General features: G+C 39.4%; 1 protein-coding gene across 9 annotated transcripts in view; it reads right to left on the minus strand.

The window, feature by feature from the left end:
• Positions 1-1,198: 1,198 nt before the first annotated feature.
• The window catches only part of robo2 (roundabout, axon guidance receptor, homolog 2 (Drosophila)), a 389,183-nt gene continuing 368,065 nt past the window's right edge, over positions 1,199-22,316 (minus strand). For 6 of the 9 annotated variants that reach the window (XM_028045563.1, XM_028045566.1, XM_028045562.1 and 3 more), the window contains 7 exons: positions 21,712-21,975; positions 19,786-20,000; positions 11,209-11,391; positions 10,576-10,734; positions 9,506-9,772; positions 6,398-6,580; positions 1,199-5,098 (listed from right to left, as the gene is read on the minus strand). In XM_028045563.1, the coding sequence (XP_027901364.1) occupies positions 5,097-5,098; positions 6,398-6,580; positions 9,506-9,772; positions 10,576-10,734; positions 11,209-11,391; positions 19,786-20,000; positions 21,712-21,975 (1,273 nt within the window). In that variant the 3' untranslated portion in view covers positions 1,199-5,096. The remainder of the gene's footprint in view (positions 5,099-6,397; positions 6,581-9,505; positions 9,773-10,575; positions 10,735-11,208; positions 11,392-19,785; positions 20,001-21,711; positions 21,976-22,316) is intronic. The other 3 variants (XM_028045570.1, XM_028045569.1, XM_028045568.1) reach the window with 1 other exon arrangement.

Here is a 22,316-nt window from a genome sequence, read left to right on the forward strand (position 1 = left end):
AGCTGAGTCGGTGGAAGTCGGTAGCTGTCGGCGCTGTCTAAAACTTTTACCGTGATGTTTACAAACCGAAAACTATAGCAGGCTGTGTTAATATTAAATATGATCATTTCTTATCACTCATTTCTTTATGTGATGAGACTGAGCACTGGAACAATTTACACGACAAAAACATAAAAATATCACCAGTTCCTGGAGTTCACAGGTGTCAAACTCCAGCCCTGGAGGGCCGGCGTCCTGCAACTTTCAGATCTGTCTCTGCTTCAGCACACTCAAATCAAATAATTAGGTCATTAGCAGGACTCTGGAGAACTTGTCTACATCCAGAGAAGCTAATTTAGCTATTGGATTCAGGCGTGTTGGACTAGTGCTAAAAAATCCTGTTTGACATTCCTGCTGCTGTAACAACGCAAAGTCATCAAAAATAAGAAATATACATTAAAAATATGCTTTCCCCCTCTGAACATAGTGATTTGCTCACTATGATGAGCATATATATTAATTAAAGGTAACTAATTAATATTATATATGCGTTATAACTAGTCTTGCATTAGTTATACTGCAAGACTAGTAGATACTTTAACTCAGGTTAGCTTAAGAAGTAGGTCTGCAAGTTTCTGTCAAATATCTGCTAAAAAGCAAACTTTCCAATTGGCTTTGAGTTCACTTACAATTTTGTCTTTTAGTTTGTTATTTGGATTTTTAAAAAAGCATCATACACACAGTAAATGTTAGCATGCTAATGCTAATGTTAGTATGCTGAGTTCCAGTTACATAAGTTTGATGTCAGACTCGAGTTCTAGTTAAGAGATCGCCCATACACTCTGTTTGCAGAACATATTACAACTATCATTTTAAGCTTTACATAAGTCAACACAACTTTTAATTTGTTCAGTTTATAGTTGCAAGCGTTACATGTAACATTGATTTTAGGTACACTGTGTGTTCTTGTGTCTTTTAAAAATTAATGTTTTCCCCACAGTTGTCTACTAATGCTGTGATGAGCGGCCATATTGAAACGCAAAGTTTCAACTACAACTGGAAGGCAGCATTAGCATAGTAAATGCAGTTTACTATGCTAATGTAAACCATTAGCATGAGTTAGCATTAGGTAGTTAGCATGCTAATGGTATCGTGCCAACTAATTAGTGGATATATCAAATCTCTCTCCTTCAAGGACAAAGGATTTAAGTCATTTAAATTCGTTTTTCAAAAATATTTTTATTTGATATTGATCCAGGTACAAGGAAATAAAAGATGGACTTATTTTACAGGTCATCAGAACTAAACTGTAGGAGTTTATTTTCTTGATTCACTCTCTTTTTTGGAGAAGAACATGCAAGTGAATACAGGAGGAGGTGTACAGAGAGGTGGGAAAAAGAAAGAAGGAGAACCGTACCGTAGAAATGGCATTGGATTTGGAGCGTTACCTCACCCCATGCTGTACAGGAAAGACTTCACCCAACAACTTTCACTTTTTGTCATTTTTAATCCGCTTTTATAGCAAAAAGGAAAGACACAGATAGGCTACAAAGAACCAACAATATTGAGAAAATGAACGAAAAGAGGTAAAGCACTTTGAAAAGGACATTTTCTCTTTTGCCTTGACGAGCAAATTGTGTTTTTACTCCCCGTGTCGAAACGTTACGACTCGAGAAGAGCAGTGCAGTGAACATGCAAGACGAAGAGCGACTTGGATGACGACTGACCGGCGAATCACCATGCTGAGAGCACAGTCTCCACATCACCTCCTAACGGCCTCGCTGCTCAGCTCCGACACCAACGTTCGCAAGGAACAAAGGTAACAGTTAAAAAGAAAAAAGAAAACACATTTTATATCTTACAAATTTTATGCATATTTCACAATATACCTTTATTAGCATTTTAATAAATACAAAACGACACTGTGATTTAAAAGAAAATTGAGTATTAAAAGACACGAAGACGCATTTAGACGTTAGAAATATCAATTTCAAATTTGGTATGTTCTTTTACTGACATCTTGTCTTTAAGTTGGATGAACCAGAACATCGGGATCAAAGTCCACAGCAGAAAATTAAAAAGTAATGAAAATAATGAAAAAAGGGGGGTATAACGGATTCCAACATGGGATGGAAAGTGTTTATTAATGAAAAAGGAATGGATAATCAAGTGGAGATGTGTATGGATATATACACATATATACACATACATAAACACCACCAGAATGCAAAATAACCTGAGATACTCTCTGCACCTCATTCCCAGAACACTGGCCACTGGGTGTATCCTTAAAAAAATAAAATAAAATACGACAATGGTGTTACGACAACAGTACAACAGCATTTTGATGGCCTTTAGTTTCCCCTACTCCCCCATCCCCGTTTTTTTTTTTTTTAATCAACATTAGCAGTACAAAAAAAAGACAAAACAAACAGTCATTGAACCACAAAAATCCTGAACATTACAATTGAAAAACATTGTTGTAAGCAGCGTTTTGGGAGTCCATAAAAGGCATACAAAGAAACAAGCTTTAGCTTCCAAAAAGGATATTTGTTGGAAAAGATTCATATCTAAAAAAAATCTGATGTTATGAAGTCGAAAGCGGTAAATGATACAAGCGTGTTTTTGTGGCAGTCAGGTGGATAAGAAAGGGTTTTTTGCTTCCCACTGTGGCTGTAGACATGAAGGCATTGGAGCCACTGACTAACATACAAGGCCTTTGCTTCGTCAGCTCTCTAACCTAAAGATGTGCAGTAATCACCATTAAAACATAAATAAATAAAAGTTTCCCACAAGACTATGCTGTTCATACTTGCTGTGGATGCTGGCCACTTTGCCCTTTTGTCATTTCTGACTTTAATAGGGGACTTTAAAGACAAATCAATTTTATCTAATCCATTTACAGTTCACTGACTTTCTCCCTGTTATTATGAGCCTGGCGGGCCACCAGGCTTTACTTGCCTCCCCACCAGGTTAAGCGTCATTTATTTTAAATATGGTTTTTAAACACCTGTAACAGTGAAGACAGTTTAATCTAGGTTTATAGTTGACACACTGAACTGGGTGCGTCCCCGCACTTCCGTTGGTGCATTGATCTCAGTTTTAATAAATGTTGCTAGGCGTGGGCCAATGATATGTATCAAGGTAAACCAAGGTCTAAAAAAAAAATAGCTTCAAAAAATGAAGTTTCTGTGGTTTAAAGTAGGTTTGAAGAGTTTCCAGAGTGACCTGAGTTTTCTCTATTTTTTCCCTACACACTGCCTGTAAGCTGGCTTAAACAGACCTGCAACATTTTCCAGTGTTTTTTTCCCCCATTGGCAACCATCCTAAATGAGTGCCTCTTACCTTAATAAGGCAACACTGTTGTAAAACAACTGTTGGTAAGCTAGGAGTAGGATTTAAGCGGGTGAATGCGGGCTAGCTAGCCAAACTGATAACTTGTTGATTTTAGAGCAAAAATGTGATGAATTCGGTACTATAATAATGTTCACCTTTAAACCCTCAACCTTTTTAACAAAATGCTAAATGATAAAAAGCTAAAGATAACATTAAGCTGTAATAATCAGCAGAATGTACTATTTTAGCAGCAGTAGGAAGACTTGTTGCTTTTAGCACATGATGTAGCTCTACATGATGTTATAGAGATTTTATCTTTATGTAAATAGCATAACACTGTCAGGTTATTGTAAAATGATTCGGGCCCATGGCTAAAATGAACTGGTTTGAACCTGGAATTAAGAACTAAGCTGTTGGCAATTTTCATTCTCAAACAAATCAATCATGGAAATTGAGATTTATTTTTTCGTTCCTAATTTCTCAAAATTGTTAATTAACAGGAGAATGAATTGACACGTTACAGGTAATTAGGGTCAAACTGTAGAAATCGACAAAGAGGCAAACTGACCATTTGTTTCACATCTGAGTCACCAAGTTTCCCACATAAGCCACGTTAATAACTCGGCCGTTCCCAGGAAACTAAATGTTTTCTTCATTGATGCGATTGGTGATAACAGATTAAGCGAGTAAAATAAGTGTAAAGGACATAATTTAATTGTTATTGAAGGAGGTTTAGATGCGTTTGTAACTTAATATGATAAAAATAAAACCTCATTTGTGCTATGACGTGATGTCAGCATCCAGACAAAGTTCACCGCTTGTTTTTTTTTTTAAGTTTGAGGCTGTACTGTGCAAGAGCATGAGATCCGCTTTGTAAAGTGATTTAGGCACTAAACCATAAATTAAAAAAAGGAGAACAATAAATTAATAGCTAACCGAATCCATGAGTTGCCAACGTTTCGGATCCGTTCCCAGGCCTTGTAGCTCTGCCTCGCGCCTTCAGGACTAGCGTCTGCCACTCGGTTCGTCTCTACTGTAGAAATGGATGCTGTCTGTGAGAAAAGCACGACTCTTTAATATCTCTCTGTACACTAGAATATAATCTTCTCTTTACTTTACAGTACAGAAACTCCTCTTCACATATTCTTCCGGTTCTTCATGTCAGCAGGAGCTATGTTTTTGTGCTTATCACCAAAAATTGCAGTGCAAAAAAACAATAATTAATAATACTAATAATAATGATAATATTAATAATAATTAATGGCAGCTATTAACGAACAATGGATAAAAAAAACAACAATTATTTTATGGCACAAAAGCCACTTAATTCACATATAGTACAAATAACCAGGTAAAACCCAACTGTTATTGTATATGGAAATAAAAAAAATTAAACTCTATTGGGTTTGCATAGCAATGCAACAACATGGCAAAGAAAATATTTACAGGAAACAAAATTCCCTTTTCCCGAAGGGTAGAAACAACAAAGGTTTTTTTTCCCCCACATAGATGTTTCCTTTTTTTTTTTTTTTTTCCTTTTTTTAAACTTGCCTTTTTCTAACAAAAAGAAAATTACAGTAAGGTAGGTGGTGGAAAATATTTTTCTTGAGGACAAAACCATTGTGAGATGTACAGTATGTTTGTGACTTTACATCACATGTACATTTCTGTGAAACTGCTTCGTCGCTGTGGCGCCCTCCGCCGCCGCGCGCCTCCCCCTCTGAGAACGCACAGGTAAGAGGAGAAAGTTTATTGGCCCGGACGGGAGCCCAGGAGGGTCACTCTGTGGAGGAGATGAGGAAAACATGAAGACGGTTCAGAAAAACATCCAAGAAAAAGTGGAAACAAATGCCTCAAAATCCTTGTTACACATATTTGCAGAGCAAAGGTATTCATATTTGTTGAAGGTTTCCACATTTTGGCAAGTTATAATATGATTTATTGCTACAAAGTTTAATATACTTCACTTGTGTGTTATAAAGACATCGTACACACGTCACCAGGACTTTACAAAAATTAATCCCTCCGCCATATCTACTAAAAAAATATACATCCTACCCTCAGGATCATTTTCAGAAAAGTTTTCATCCACATGAAGCAACACAAATCCGCCGCTGAGCGTTGCTTTAAACATGGCACACCCACAGGGGGCAGTGTAGCACAAAGCTAAAACCTATGTCAGCCAATCAGATTGCTTCAAAACAACCACAACTTCCTGTTAGGAATTAAACATGGCGGTCGGAGGTTGATTTGTGTCAAAGCAAGTATGTGAAAAAATTTGCGCTTTATTTGTCTGCATTGCGCGGGACTCTAAGTCTCAGTTTTCCCATGTTCACATGCATATAAACATAAATACAGAGTTTTCTCAAATAACTGTTATTTTTGACGTAAATAACTGTTTGTAGTTACATTAAACTCAGTTTTCACGTGGATGAAAGGTTAAAACAAATAAAAATGGATCTGCCTTCCCAGACACACGACTATGTGTTGACGAGGCCTTAATCTATGAAAACAGCAGTTCAGCGAAAGTCAAATAACGTTTTTAAACAAACGGTGTCTTAAAGAACAGAGAACACATCTGGTAGTGGCATCAGCATGCTGTGGGGATCACTTTGTTCAGCAGCAAAAACAGAAGCAAGTGGATCAATGTGAAGTTTTATGAAACTATGCAGGCCAAACACTTTTGTTCCACTGTAATATTAACATTTTGTACATTTTTAAATTTAAATACATTTCACATATACGTATAACTACATGGTATTTATGTTGAAATGTCCTTACTGTACAGAATTTTATTTTTTTTGTGCTGTTTTTGTGAGTCTTGTATTGATTGACTGTTGCCACAGAAATTTCCCCTTTGTGGGACAATAAAAGATATTATTATTATTATATTCCAAAAATGAATGGCTGTACAGGAGTTTTAGAACTACTGCCATATACGTTTAACACGTAGTATCCAAGCCAGTAAAAAGGAAATGCATGGCAATAAACACTGACTTTATCGTCATAAAAAAACATTTTTTTTTTTCATTTTTGTGTAAAGTCATAAAAGAATGCAGCTAACATGGAAACAAGTCCTTACATAACTCTCCATGTCCGTTGGCCCCCAGAAATTCAGCATGCTCTGTAGCGGTCCACTGTTGTGGTTGCCGCGGCCCGTCGGTCTTGCGTGGCCCCGTTGACCCCTTGGAGGAGGCCGTCCCAGAGGAACTGTGGCCCCCGGGGGAGGGGAAGGACGGCTTGCTGTACGGGACACACCCATCCTCTGAAAAACAAAATGCTGACATTTCAGGTGGGCAGAAAAAAACACAGACAAAAAAGTATTGACTGTCTCAGTTTTTTGTTCTCGATAAATATATTTCTAATAAAAGTAATGACAGAAAGGATGTCAGTGACAAACCCCAGCAATCCACAAATTTAATTACAATGAAAAGAAACGTGTCCACAGTTTGTTTTACATGTAATTAAGGGGAGTGAAAACATGAAGTCAGGATCCAGCTGGCTGACGGTTCCTACAGGAGACCTTTTGAAGTTCTCTTATGCTTTTTCACTTCGCATTAAACTTGTCAGTAATTAATTCCTTGTATGATTTTACTTTATCATAGATACATTAGAGTAGAATGTATCTAGAATTGAACTGAATTGTGCTGCTCATGGTGAAGTTGCTCAGTTCTGACTTGTTCTTATTTTACACTTTAGTTCTTTGTTTTTTAGTCCAGGCGTCCCTCTGGCTGTGGATGCTGGTCTGACTTCTTTTTTTTAACAGTTGTCATGTGTAACCATGGCAACACATTATGACTTTTACAAATGGGAGCAGATGATTTGCATGTTGAAAGTTCAAATAAAACCTGAACTGTGACTCTAAATCCCAGAGGAGATTTGTGGGAGAAGGAGGAAGTTCAAACCATCTTCCATCCGTCTTGATCTTAGGTTTACATTTAAAGTGGAGCAAATGATGTAGATTAGCAGAGCCTGGTGTCATCCTGGTTATACTACAGTCAAATATCATCTCTGTCCAGCAATTCAGATGTTGGTCTGTCATGACTGTCAACAGCCTTCAGTCAGAGGCCTTTTTAGAGTCGTTGCAAAACTGACTGCTACAGTAGGTATCTTCCTGCCCAGAGCATCACCATCCACAACAACCATCTGAAGATATTTGGATGATGTAAGTTAAGACATTTAATTCAATTTAATTTAGGATAAATGAAGTTTTTTTAAAAAAAAAAACTGAACTGAATTAATTAATAGACAAATGTAACATTTTTGTATGTGTGGACAAATGAATTAGCAAAATATTGACGCAGGAAAACACTGATGTGGTCGATACTGGAAATGTTTCACAGCTAGATGACGCAGGGCGAAAGATAAAGAAAAGCCCCCCATCGGAACGTGACATCTGTAGAGTGGCAGTGCCAGCAAGCGATGCCAGGGCGTGCTGCAGGGATGACCCTCGACCTCTCCTTCCAGTCACCAGATCTATCATGGGGAACAACAATAGAGGGTCCACTGGTTGGAACCGCCCCCCTGTACCCCCACCGCAGGGCAGCTCAACATTAACCCTCAGCAGTCTCTACCATCACGTGAAATCTCATCAAACTGCTTCCCACTGTTCTGCTAATGACTGTAATGGAGCCCACCCTGACCTCCGATGATTCTCCTGAACATCAGTCAGGACCCTCGCTGACTGTGGCCCCCGTTTGTTGTCTTACACCTATCAGTTTTAAAAAAAAAAAATCCCTGGCACCAGCAGGACCGGGCAGCGCAGCACGGACAGCGCCAACGATCACACACACACACAAATGCGCAGATGGGGCGCAGAGCGGCAGCCATTACGGTCCGTCTATCGGCTGCTACTCCCTGCTTCGTCACTTGGAGCGGAGCGGGCCGTCACTGGCAACACTTTCAGGGGCAACAGGGGGGGCGGAGGGAGGAGAGACGGGGGGAAATCCTGGAAAGCAGATAAAGTGGCAGACGGCGCAATCTGCTCGCTCAGTCTCGAAGCGGCGTGGAAGCTCGATTTAACACGAGAACTACGAGAACAAACACCGCGCAATCGACGCACAGCTGCGCCCACAACTCACTGTCTTTGTTCTTTTCTTGATTTCACTGGAACATATCCTGGGCACTCTTTCTAAATTCCAGAATTATGAGGTAAATAGAAGATGTATTTTTTATTTTTCCTAAGATGTGGATATCCAATTGTTAAAATTTCAGTCCACGATAGGGCACTACTTCAACTATTAAAACTCAAATTGTCAATTTTATCTTTAGCTAAAAATATTGCTGCCTGATATGGCTTAAAAATAAAAATCTCATACTTTTTCCCACCAGATCCGATTTCCCTATTTTTTTTTGCTCTCTTTCTTTTTTGAAAAAGGAAATGACAGAAAACAATTTCAAAAGGCAGTTTTTATTTCAATCATCCCTTTCCTGGGCTGTAAGCAGGCGAATAAGGGCGAGGCAAAGAGAATGTTTGTCTAATTACGAAAACCTGGTCATAATATTAGTAAATAAAGACACAATGTTAGCAGAAGTGTTTTAATGAGAAAAAAGATTTGACATAACTAACTCAGTTCGATTCAAAGCTCTGCTATTGATATCAAGTTGACGCTGACGTGTTAAAAGGTAAGTATTTCTTTTAGTCTTAATCATCTGTAAAACACACCAAAGTATAACTTCACAAGACCCTCAACATTTATCATTTTCTGTTATTAGTTTTTTTAATAGATTCCAACTTTATTCTGCCAATGTCATTTGTATTATTTTAAAAAAATGTTCCACTGTAAGTACATTAGCAGTCATATATGTGTATTCTTGTAATAATATGACTTTATTTTCATAATTGAAAAAAAAAACATATCCTATGCTGGCCCTAGTATTCCATCAAATAGTTTACCCAAATTCAATGTCCAGTTAAAAAAAAAGCTGTAAAACAAGATGGTGGCCTTGGGCGTGGGCGTCCCAACAGGAAATCTTCAAAACCAAAAATTTGATTCATAAAATCAATTTATAGGCCAGCCTTTATCTTATCTAACAGGAAAATACCTGAACTTGCTGACATGTTTATGACGTCTGTTTGACACTGAAGCGCTGCAGCTTTAAACATCATAACTTCACAAGTTATGATGTGAAGTTATCATATCATAACTTCAGGAGTTGAGTTTGGAGACGGTCTTGGTTTCCTCTGTACCTGATTTGTGGCACCTGCGGGCATCGTCCGTCCGGTCCATGGAGCCCAGCCGGTCCTGGGCCTGGCGGTGATGTTCCAGAGAGGTTCGCATCTGTCTGTCAATAGAGCTCTTCATGTCGTCTGGCCCACAGAGCGGTCCTGACATGGGCGTGCGCTCCAGAGACGCAGCCTTCCTGTCCGTGGGTGGTGCCATGCTGTTTACGCTGCGGGTCCCCTGGATGCGGCCCTGGCCCTGACAGGGAGGAGGCTCAGGGGGGGGAGGTAGGTCTTTGTAAAGAAAAACCACATGGTGAATCAGATTAACTGACATGCAAACCTTTTGCCTTTTTAGCACGTGTCTCAAATTGGGATTTTATGAGATAAACCAAGACAGGCAGTTCATAATTTTTTATTGAAAGAAGGATTTACAAATACACACCCCTATAATAGAATATTTTCAGAGGTGATGGAAAGATGTATGGAGCTAAACACTTAAGTAAAATCATGAAAGTACAGATCTAGATGGGAATTTGTGAAAAGACTAAAAGCCTGGCATTGATGCTCTCTGTCCAAAATAACTGTAACTGAATAATGAATAACTTCACTCAGAAAGATGAGCAAATACATCAGCATTTAGATGAGCAAAGCTGGTGTAGACATGCGCCAAAACAATTGGGACTGTAATGGTGGCAAGTGAAAAATGGTTTTAAAAATTGTTAATCCAGGCAGCTGACTGGATGCCATACTTTTCAGATTTATTTCTAGAAAATATAAAAATTTAAAGTAAAAAAATAAAAAGTAACATGTTAGCATAGCGCTTTAGCATTAGCTAAACTAATGTTTATTATTAGCTGTGCAGGGGATAGTGAAGCTAAATTTTTAGCCAGCAGTGCCTGCAACTGAATGTAAAATATTGATGTTATTCAAGGGATATGTATATCTTTGAATGGAATATTGGAAACAATGCAAGAGCTGAACACTAATTGATATGATGAGTTGGATCTTAAATGTTTTAAAATGTTACAGATGTTTGTTTTTTTTTTTAAATTTACTGAACCAACTGGATTATGTTTCTGCCGCGTTGGCCTCACCGTCTGCACCAGCGTCTCTCCGGTGAGGTGTTGTGCCTTGACTTCGTGGTTTGCGGGTGGGCCTGGTGGCCCTCTGGTGGCCCAAGCTGTGTGTGCCGACTGTGCTGCCATCTGTTGAAAATGGACTGCTGGGACGGGGCCTGTGGGACAAGCCTTTACCTGCAAACCAACAAATCAGTCAATCCAAATTTATGCTCATAGTGCATTAATAAAAAAACAGACTCCATTAGCCAAAAAGCCGCCCGGTTAATAAAGCCCTGAGGAGCCGCCACCCAGAGAGCAGAGATGGAAGTGATACCATTAAAGACACATGACATCAACTCAAGTTTGGCAAAACTGTTTGAAGAAAACGGTTTTCATTCATTCACAAGTGGAGGATTGAGAGAGAGAGAGAACAAAAAGAGTAAAAGCTTGCATATTTAACTGGTCTCCCATGTTTTACTTATACAACCCATGGAAGAAAAAAGGAGAATCAAGAGGAGGGCCATGCACAGTCTTTGTGCAGATTCCAAAAAAAGCAGAAAGGCCAAGAAAACATGAAGGCAGAAACCATCAGCCAGCTGATGACAGAGGGAATTATTAGAGGAGAGCGGCTCCACTGCAGCAGTGGGTATCCAGTTTCCACAAACCAACCTCTCTTGCTGAGGCTGGTTCCCTCAAGGCGGTAGCCTGCCTTGTCTGCAGCAGCCACAAGGGCCTGGGCAAAGCTGCAGTGGGTAAAGATGGAGCCATCGGAAGAACTGCCCAGACTGGATCTATGGCTGGAAAAATTACGCTCATCCTCCGAGGCCGAGCCCCACCCATTCACCATGGACCCTGTGGAACACCACAGCTTTCAGTAAGACTGTTTTGGGAGTTCATCATACCATAAGGCAGTCTTGTCCTGGATCTTAAGACTGTTTGAGTTCTTGGTTCTTATGGATCATAGTTTTGGTATTCTGGTTCCTGTCTCTCTTTTTATCTTGAGATTTTCTGTCTTCTTGAGTCATCAATAAATTATGTTCCATTTAGTAATTGTGACTTTTTTATTCCCTCTCCATCTAAATCAATCAACCCGATTGTTCCATTAAGCACCCCTGCCCAATATTTATATTGAGCAGCTTCATCCATTCGTTGTCAGTTCCTTTCAATTCAGTTCCATTGTTGAGTAAATTTCAGTTTTCCTCATTTAAGCCTTTGATTGTACATAAAGTCTGCCTTCTGCTCTTCTTCATCTGGTTCACTGTTCCAGATGCTGGCAGGTAAAAGTGAGAAGATTGATTCAAAACATTCATAATATCAATATCATGTCGGTATCAGTATCAGAGCAATGCTAGCTAGCATTGTAAGATCTATTCTTTAGTTTCAGATTCCCTCTTGAAATTTTAGCTTATTTTTGTGTTTTAGTGTCTCAACTTAAAAAAAAGTTTTATTTCAGTTTGCTCTCAAATTAACATTATTTATGATTTGTTTACTTCAGAAAACTGAACACAAATAATGTCAGTATGCCATAAAAGTATTTTGTAAATATCTATAAACTTTGTCCAAATTCTGTTCCTCTGTTGGAACAACATATTGAAAAGAAGGAAAACACAGAAACGCATAAACAATAAGAAGTTTGATGATACATCAATCTTAAATAAAAAGTACCTCTACAAACTCTTTGTTCTGTTTATCTAAAAAGATAACGCCCTGGGCATTTGCCCATATCATTCATGTCAGAAATCACCACTGTCTGCACCATTAAACATAGCAATTGAGGCAATGCCCTGACGGTAAACAACGCTCAACTATGAACGCTGACCAAAGAGCAACAAGCAAGAAGTAACCAAGCACAAGGCGCTCACCATGACTGTTCTCACTCTCTCTCCCACTGCATGAAATCAGGCAGCACAAAGCTGTAATGTCTCCCATCATGGCAGACATTACAGGTGCCACTTTGAATGAAGACAATCAAAGAGCAATGCGCATGCTCTTTCGTTCTTGTGTTTCATTTATTTGCTAATTAAATAAATATCAATGTATATATCCATCCATCCATTTTCTAACACCCTAGTGGGTGGGGTGCTGGTGTCTATCTCCAGCTAGTGTTCCGGGCGAGAGGCGGGGTCACCCTGACAGGTCGCCAGTCTGTCGCAGGGCAACACAGACACAGACAGGACAAACAACCATGCACACACACACTCACACCAGGCGTTACTCCAATAACTAAAAATTTAATTTATACCAGGTGAGTATAAATTCTCAGTCCCTTGAGAATGTGGACTGATTCTGTGCCTATATACAGCATATACTGTACATATATAATTTCAGAAAGGCAATATTTTTCTTGTCTGAAAAACCCCCCCAAATTGGTGTTATATGCTTATTAAGGTAACACTACAGACAGCAGGTTACTAGATCTGAAGAGCAAAATGACAAAAAAGGATTTATTCAACACAACAAGCAAAGTAAACTAAAATTTAGTGGGTCTTTTTCTGTTTTGTTGCATATGTGTATTTATAAAAATCAAAATATTAAAGGGCAATGATGAATATGAATGTTATTCTCAATAGGTTGTGGAGTCAGCTTTGCAAACTTTTTCCCAAATGAATGCAATTTGGCACCTGTCATCATTTTATAATGTATTTTCAAATGTTTCTGTGAAAACTGTGGAACCTTTATTTTTTACTGTAGGTTCCCATTCCGTCACATTCGTATCCCGGTCCTTGCCTGCTGTGTGCTCAGCTGCTATAACTTTCACAGATATAACATCTGACAGGCTGAACACCTGTACGTAAATCTACGTACATACAGACGCATAATGCTACTGAGTGATCTTAGAAAAATAATATTTCAATCACTACATTTAATCACTTTGTTTCTGCCGCAGGCCGTTTCTGTTCTTGTAAGAGAAAAAATGTTGTGAAGTCATTTTGTTCTGGCCTGCCCTCTCTCAGCTATTACAGACACAAACCTACAAAACACACACAGACACACGCGCACAAAGGAATGCACACAGTGAAGCAGCAGGACTGTCATCAACTGTTTGTGAACTTCTTTTGATAAAGAACAATGCGAGCACCTGTGCGGAGCTTCACAAGCGCCTCAGGTGACGTCTCACTGAACGCTGGATAGAAAGAAACACCTGGTGGTAAGAGGAGAGTTTCATCCTGCTGGTTAAAAATGCAGAGCCACCCGTGGTTAAGCAGCGGGAATATTTTAAGAATCAGCATATAAAAATTCATTTTTTAAATTCTTGAATGTACTTTAAAGGGTAAATATATTTTGCAGCTACAAAAACTAAATATATTACATTTTGTTTTGCATCAATTTAGTTTTCAGATAAGACAATAAATTTTAAAAGGTACTTTAAAAAAAAAAACAAACAAACAAATGAATATTTGGAGTTAGCTACCTTAAAACAGGAAGCATTTCCATATATGGATACTGACTGGCTTTTCTTTTGCTGACAAAAAGACCTTTTGTAAAGGGAATATGTCAAATGGATAAACAGAGTATTTTTACTACAAAGACTGCCTTGACAGAAAATATTTTTGAGCTCTAGTGGGGTGCGAGATGCAGGAAGACTTTATTATTGTCTTCATTGTCTTTATCTTTATAAACAAGTCTCCGGTCACTAGGTGGCAGCAGTGTTCAAATGAATCAACCGGCTGCCTGTTCAAACCACTAGAAGAAGTAGCCTGTACAGGCACACTGGTACAGAGCTGATGGAGGAGGATACAAGAGCAGGAAACAAAATGGAAGCATTGGTTAGTAACGCAAGTATGATGGAGTATTAGAGCCAGACCAAGAGAAGTAGTTTTTTACATATACAAAAATAACGTTATAATATGAAAAAAGCTATACTATTGACAGAAGTAGTAATATTAATAAGAAAAAAAAAGCTTTGACATGACCAGCTTAGACAGTCTGTGGTTCTTTTGTTGAAAAGGATTCAGCAGCTTAAACAATCGTTTCAAAGTCCTGCGGCTGATAATAATTTGATGCTAATGTGTTAGAAGTATTTCCTTATTTGTAAAACTGATAACTATAACCTCAGAAGATGCTCAATATTCCTCATTTTAACACAACTTGGTTCTTGTATTCTTACAACTTCATTCTCATATTAAAAACAACAACAAAAACCTCTTAGTCTGGTCCTAGCCACTTAAAATTGAAGTTGTAGCTGATATTTAAAAAAAATCTGTTGATAGACTGATTAAATGATAGAGCCAATGGTTGGTATAGATAAATGATTAAATATGATGAAGTTTTAAATAGTATTTTAATTCGGGGAGAAGTGAAAAATGCATGATCCCTTAGAGGAGTATGAGAAAATAATGGAGAAAGACTTTTGTAAGTAAACGACGAATGTCTAATCTGCAAAATATATGTATATATTTGCAACATTTTTCTCATAAAGATTATGAAACAGTTGAAATCTACAATTGAAGAGAAGTGATGTGATATCTACATTTTTTTGAATTATTTTAACTGTGAAACTTTTTGTGTTGTGTTAGTTGCTTCTTGGCCAGGACTCCCTTAAAGAGGTTTTTAATTTCAACTGGCTTTCATCCTGGCAAACTGAAGGTTAAATAAAATGAAACAAAACCAACCCAAAGCTAAGGGATGAAGACACAACTCAGTTCACACCACAGCTACAGTCAACAGCTGGAGCAGGGAGTCCGCAGCCAGACCATTAATGCGTCTATGGAGGCTGTGGGCAACACAACCTGATTAGCATTAATCCAGTACAAAACTTTTGATGGTTTAAAGCAGATCCCATGACAACAATAGCCGCTCTGTCCAAAGAATCCCCCTGCGTGTTCAGCCATCATAATTAACCCCACAAAAACTAAACAAACATGGATTTAATCAGTAGTTGGCAAAAAGTTTTACATCTAGTCAAACGGGGTCAAAAAGGCACACAGGGAAGATGTATATACACTGACCTACTCATGACCGCTGGATTATATGCATCCTACTGCATTTCTTTGTGCCTTGATTTTTTTCCCCCCCATACACATAAAAAGCTGGGCCAGCAACTTTAAATATAAAAGTATCTGTCTGCCAATAAAAATATGGCACTTTGGCGGGCAGAGACACGGAGAACAGTCGGCTAATGTGACAGCTTTCAGTGGAAATGGTTTGGCAGACTTTGCCTGAGTGGCACGGTCCCAAAGAGCTCACTCACACACTCCCATCTCTTTCCTCACACACCGCAACGCCACGGAACAGGCTGCTTTAACAGAGAACTGGGATGGTTCCAGGGTAAAGGTGGCCAAGGCGGCAACTGGGACGATTGTTGGACCAATTAAAAGGTCAGTATGACAAAAAAAAAACTCACAAGAGTGGCAGCAGACGATCGCTGAAGCGAACACAACTCGCACAACAATCCAATGCCTCTTGCTCCACTGGATTGTACTAGCCTTTGAAATAACATGTAACACTTCTGAAATTGGGCAGAAAATTATGACTGTGGTTTATGTATCCAGACACGCTGGGGAAATCCCCCCTCAAAGTTTTCCAACTTCCCCCACCGTCTGCAGGCCTCCTTCATTTAAAAAGAGACGGCTGCTACTTCGCTGGATGTGACTTCGGGGAATTGCACTTTCGGCAGCAAAAGTTGCAACAGCTTTCCACTTTGATTGCAGGAAAATTCACTCAGAATTATTGGGAGCCTTCTGCACAGGCTCGCAAAAGGTTGTGCATCTACTGACATGACCCATTTCTCTTTTTTTGTGCAGCCGCGACTGAAATCAGAGGGAGTAACCGCTTCGAGCACTCTGTCTACCCTCTCTCTATTTTCTTTGAATTTCTTTCTTAAGAGTTTTTTTTCTCTAAGAAAGAAAGACAGAAATTCCACTGGGCCCAATCCTCCCACAAAGAATAGAGAGGATAATGAAGTATTGGCAGTGCCAGCCAAAGCACTGAGGCTTCCAAGTCCTCCAGCTCAGCTAAGGGAGCACTGCCTCAGCAAATCACCTCACAGAGCAACTTTTCAGCCACACTTACATCCACTCTCTACAGAAGAAAACCTCTTCTAATCTCTGAAACATCAGGCCCATCAAACTGTGATCATTCCAGTTTAATTAGATTGGAGTTCCATTACGCTTACTCTTTACTCTTTGATGTAGGAAATCTGCACGGCTCTGTCAAATTGCCACTGTGTCGCAACGGAAAGGTTTGAGACCAAGGTAAGTGATTTTAGAGGGTTATACCTTGTGATAGAAAATATATATATATATTTAGCTCAGCTGTGCTAGTAGGGTTTTCCTGACTTTGCATTCTTTATCTAAAGGAGACAAATAGAGTCATTTGCAGAGAGGCAATTTAAAGTATCAAAATCTCCTTTGCCAAAGGTATCAGTCAAGAGAAGGGTACCTAAAAAAGCCGAAGGATAACATTTCTCTGCATCTCATTCATGCATACATTAAAGTCAATATAATACTGGCTTCACCTGAAGAAAAGTGAGATTTTGGATCTGCTCCATTCATAACGAAAATTGACAGAAAATCTTTGACTGTTTGGAGTTTATATCATGTTTTATAACATAATGCTATTCCCTCTTGTGTCCTTCAAACACATACTGCTCCTACAGTGTTGGTTTGACTCTTTTTATGCACGTTTGAGGATGTCTATACATATTTCCTTGAATCTCCCATGGCAACCATTCGAGGGTGCCTAAACTACCAGGCTGTTACAGTTTTAAATACACATATCACATTAAATGGAAAAGGTCACAAGAATTGTAACGGACGTGTATAATTTTTTTCTTCCTGCATTTAGGAAAGAAATGCAGGAAAGACTGCATTCTTGCATTTAATGTCGCCGTTAATGTTTCAAACCACAGCTTTTACTATCTGTCATTTTATCATATCTCAAATGAGAGCAATGGGCCGAAATATCCTCTCTCTCTCTTAAAAAATAAGTCAGCCAACTCCTTATGCGCTCCATGCACCGACAGAGAAAGGCCAGTAAACACTGCATGGTTTGGGGGCAGTAAAACTCCGGCCATGTCCCTCATGCCTCTAAAACTGATTTATGACGACGGAAACCGTAATCTGCATGTCGTTAAGAGGGAAAATGATTCCCTCTGACGAGCAGCTGCCTCTACCTGCGGTCCGGTGAAAGGACGCTGCTCCTCGCGGGGCTTTATGGAACAGTAATCGCCCACAACAGTCTCTCCAGTTTTACAACTCTTGCATTACACGACCTGTACAAAAACCAAGTAATACCTTTTATCTCACTGGCTTAAGAAAGAAATGCTTCTCCAATACCCAAAACAACTTGAGGACTTACATTGATCAGCTAAAGATAGGCTCTATGAGCTCAGAGCACGGTAAAAACACATCGCCTGAGCAGAAGCACTGCTTGAGGAAAAGAAAAAAAAAGAAAGAAAAAAAACCCCCCTGAGGAGATGGAGGATATTTTCCAAAGCTTCAGTGAGGACACTTGATTTACTAGCCTTTGGTGTAACATTATGAAAACAGAATTATTTCCATATTACTGAAACAATGTCAAATCTATCAAGCAACACCTGACAGGAGCCTCGCTCCTGTCCTCCCTCGCTCGCCGAGCATCAAAACGGCGGCCGCGATAAATCTCGGCGGTGTTCTCCTATCTGTCCTCTCTCCTTTCTGCTCACCCTGGAGCCGGGACCGATGGGCTCAGAAGCGCACGAGTGGGGAGATAAGGAGAAATATCGCTGTCTTCATAGCAATACAGGGGAGAAGAAATGCTGTACATTTGAGCACGGTCACTGCAGCAGCATATGTCAAAACAAACGTGCTGTTCCATCATCCCTTGGAAAGTCACGTTTTAGCATTCAGGCCTGCTATTTCTGCTATGCCCATTTTAACAAATTTGATTTGATCAGTGTGGAATTAAGTTTGAGTTTATTTATGTGAGAGGGACATACGCGACAATAAGCTTTAAAGCTGCAGTATGTGACTTTTATAAACAACATGTTTATTTTTTACATATTTGTTAAATCTGTTACGGTGTTGAGATAGGAAACCATGAGGCAGATAATGTGTGAAAAAATGTAGCCTCCTTCTTGTGGTCCTACTGCTATCTGCAGAACTGCACCCCTCCTGGTCAGAAGCAACCAATCAGAGCCAGGTCTTAGTGTTGTCAATCATGTTTGTGTAGATGCTCTTTAATTTGCTAAATTTGGAGAAACAACTCAACAATCCAGGAAGTTATTTATATACTGTATATATATATATATATATATAATACATTTATCAAATAATGAGACAATTCTGACTGTAAACATTTCAACAATATTTTCTGCTTCTAACTCATTTGGCCTTGATAGTGAGATGCAACAAACCAATGAGAGGCCTTCCCACACGCCCTGCTTCATAATCCACCCTGCTGTCAACCATATGATGTTTTCAATCATTTTACCCTGATCCATATATGAAGTTTGGCAGCAGATGCTGTATAAGTTGGTCTCAGTGTAAAAACATAATTTGAATCCAGAAGAATTGCCCCTTTAAATAATAAATGTAACTGAAATGGTGCTCTTTGTTTCTCATCATTCTAGTTCCATTACAATGAAAGTTGCACCATATGTGTAAAAGCAGCACAGAAAGATGCATCTAAACTGATCATTTCATTTTGTTTCCTTCCAGTTTGTTTATTGGCTCCATTGAGCTCTTTAGCGCCCCCTTATAGTGGAACAGTGCTTTCCATCAGTGGAGGATAGTGACCTTCTGTCTGAACCCAGCCAGCAGACCAGAACCCGGCTCTGCAGTGATGTCCCCTTCATCCACCTCTCCCCTTCAATCCATCCCCGGCAGAGGGCTGTAAAAGTTTTCACTGAATTGTAAAAAATGGTAATGTTGCCACTGGTCTGGAATCAAATATGCTGCACATGAAATTTATTTGAAATCTCATTGGGGAGATACGGGTGGCGCTGGCTCTGGACTTGGGTGCCAGTTAAATCACGTCCATTCCCCCCACCCTCTCCTGTTTTCCTCTTTCCTGTCACATCCCCTCTCACTATCCTCTTTAAAATTCATGGACTTTCTTATCTCTATTTTAGAAATAATAATTGTAATTCCCCACAGTCCTCCAGAAGTGCTTAAAAATTGGACACGGCTACACCAGTAAGCAAATTCATGTAAAAAAAAGACCCAAAAAAGACCAACAGCAGGACTCTAGAACAAGTTGTAATGACATTAAAAAGCAAAAATATTCTTCCTAACTAATAATATTTTGTGATGGTAACCAACCTACCTGTTAAAGAGCTGTCCAGGTTGTCCATGCTAGACCCTGGTGTGTGCTCGATACCACGGGGATGCCTGGCTCCGTAGCCCTCATCCTCGTCCTCGTCTTCCTCTTCCTCCTCCTCGTCTTGCAGGTCAGTCTCCAGGTCGGAAACCATTGTGCTCGACACATAGCCCACTGGCGGAGCTGGTGCCAGGGGAGGAAGAGAGCCTCCCTGCATGTGCCTGAGAAGGGAAACTTCATAGATTAGGTGAATACAGCGGAGTACAAAAATTCTGCGATTCTGGTGCAAAAAGCGAGACGTAAAGTTTTTGTTCGAGGCTTGCCTCATATCAATGGTTGAACGACTTTAGACAAATCCACTAATTCCAAAGGTCAGCTTGCATGCTAACACAATGACCTGGTGGTTGCATGCGTGGATGATACCAAGGCATCTTTCTCAGGGGCCTGTCGACACATGGCTGTCACCTTAGTGGCTGACAGCCGCATTTGTTAAAGGGAGTACAAAGTGTTTGACGCGGTTTGCAGTGGGAATTGGTTGTAATTACTGGCCCTCTGGTGTTGTCAGAGATGCTCTCTAACCAACATAGTCATTACTGGGTAACATGACATCTTCTTCCTGACAAGGCATCCCTGATTCCCCCACCCCCCACATCACAGCCCGCTTCACGATTATGAATGAATGCCAGGCTCTGGTTCTCTCGGCGTCGATGACAGAATGAAGCATGGCCTTCATCTGACTTGCATGAGCACAACAACAATGGAATGCAGAATGTATGTGTGTAGGGGAAGTAAACTACCATGGGCATGAAATTGTGTCTGTTGGAGTAAGCAAAATGTAGTTGTTGCTTAGAGTGGTAGCATGGGCCTATTAAAGTTGAATGATTAATGGGTTTGTATCCATGGCACACAGAGTTCACGTGTGGAAAAACAGCAGAACAAAAATAAAACTTGCAACAACAAGCAATCAGAATCTGCACGACACCATTTTGAGAGTAAATTCCCTGTTACAGCTGCCAAAAAATATCACGAGGTTACCTAAATATATTCAATAGCCAGTTAACTAACTAACTGTGATCCTGTGTAGCTAGATAGCTAGCTGAAAATGAAGTGAAATACTTTATTTTCCCCAAAATAGAGCTAAATCATAATAGTCAAACTTATTTTCAGATAAGTTACATCTGAATGAGTTATCTAGAAAGCTAGCAAAGTGGCTATAATGTTAGGTAGTTGCATCAAGGACTTTTTCCTTCCTAAAACAAAATCTAACTAACATTTAAAAATTTTGTTTTTAGATAAAGTATCCTCAATTTATAAATAAATTATCTACAGTAGGTTATATCATAATAACTTGGCCAGCTAGCCAACTAGCTAGCTAGACAAAGTGATTTGCAGGCTAATATAAAAAGTACTTTGCAATATTTCTTATATTTTTTACTTCAAATGACTAAGACCCTCATATAATCTTTTTAGGTGATCTTGGATCTTTGTTGTTAAAACATAAAGTTTAGAATGCAAAATAAATAAAAAAGATCAAGTGTTATATTCACACATTAATATAAAAGCTTTGCAATGAGATGAATGTAGGATCTTGTAACATTTTGTTGCTAACCACTAGAAACTAAATGCAATTTCTTGCAACATTTTTTGGTAAATCTGTGAAACAACATTCCAAATATAAAATAGATGATACGTCCTGTAGCCTGTTTTCTTGGATTTTTTTCTTATTCCTTAAGAGAATTTTTTTTTTTACCCAATTTAAAAAAAAGCTGCAGAATATCTGTCAAGGTCAGGTATATGAATGGTACTGAAAATTACTTAAAAAAAAACCCCAGTAGGTCCAAAGAGCGAATCTGGAATACGTTTAGGAGGTCTAGAAAACATTTGATGACATCAATTCAGCACAGTACCGTAGGCCAGTGGATTCAAATGTACCATGTCTGTTTAGCCATGTCCAGTTGGTATGCTCTGGTCAGTTCATCCAGGTGGGCCTGGAGCATGGGCTGCATCTCATCCCGGGGAGACGGGGTGAGGGTGGCTGTGGACTGCTGTCCAAAAGAGACGGCAGCCGGTGAGGAGGCCACTCCTCGGATGGGTGGTGTGGGAACCCTTTCCTCCTCTTCTTCCAGCTCATCTTCCATGCCTTGATGAAGGTACGTCTGCACAGGCATGGGTGGGCCCCAGGTGTCATTCTCATACCTGTGGTAAGACCGGAAATCACCCAGCTAAGAGATTTGTATTTTTTTTTTAAATTAATCCACGGAAAGCATTTTCTGATTACAAGAGAACAATCTCTGCACAAACATGAACCTCTGTGACCTTGTCCAAGTTAAGAAGGGGTTTGTTATACGACTGGCTTGAGTAAAATTATAGTGCTTGTCAGGCTTCATTTCCTCATAGCTGTGCTTATACGTGATGTAATAATACAAGCCATAAAGAAAAATGTTCATTAAAGAAATTTGTCGGCGCACACGCCATAGGACATAACAGGTTTAATCTGCTGCCATTAAAAGCAGCCTCAGATTTACAGTGGAGGAGAC

Source organism: Xiphophorus couchianus, chromosome 18 (genome assembly GCF_001444195.1).
Source record: "Xiphophorus couchianus chromosome 18, X_couchianus-1.0, whole genome shotgun sequence".
In the NCBI taxonomy this organism is placed as follows: domain Eukaryota; kingdom Metazoa; phylum Chordata; class Actinopteri; order Cyprinodontiformes; family Poeciliidae; genus Xiphophorus; species Xiphophorus couchianus.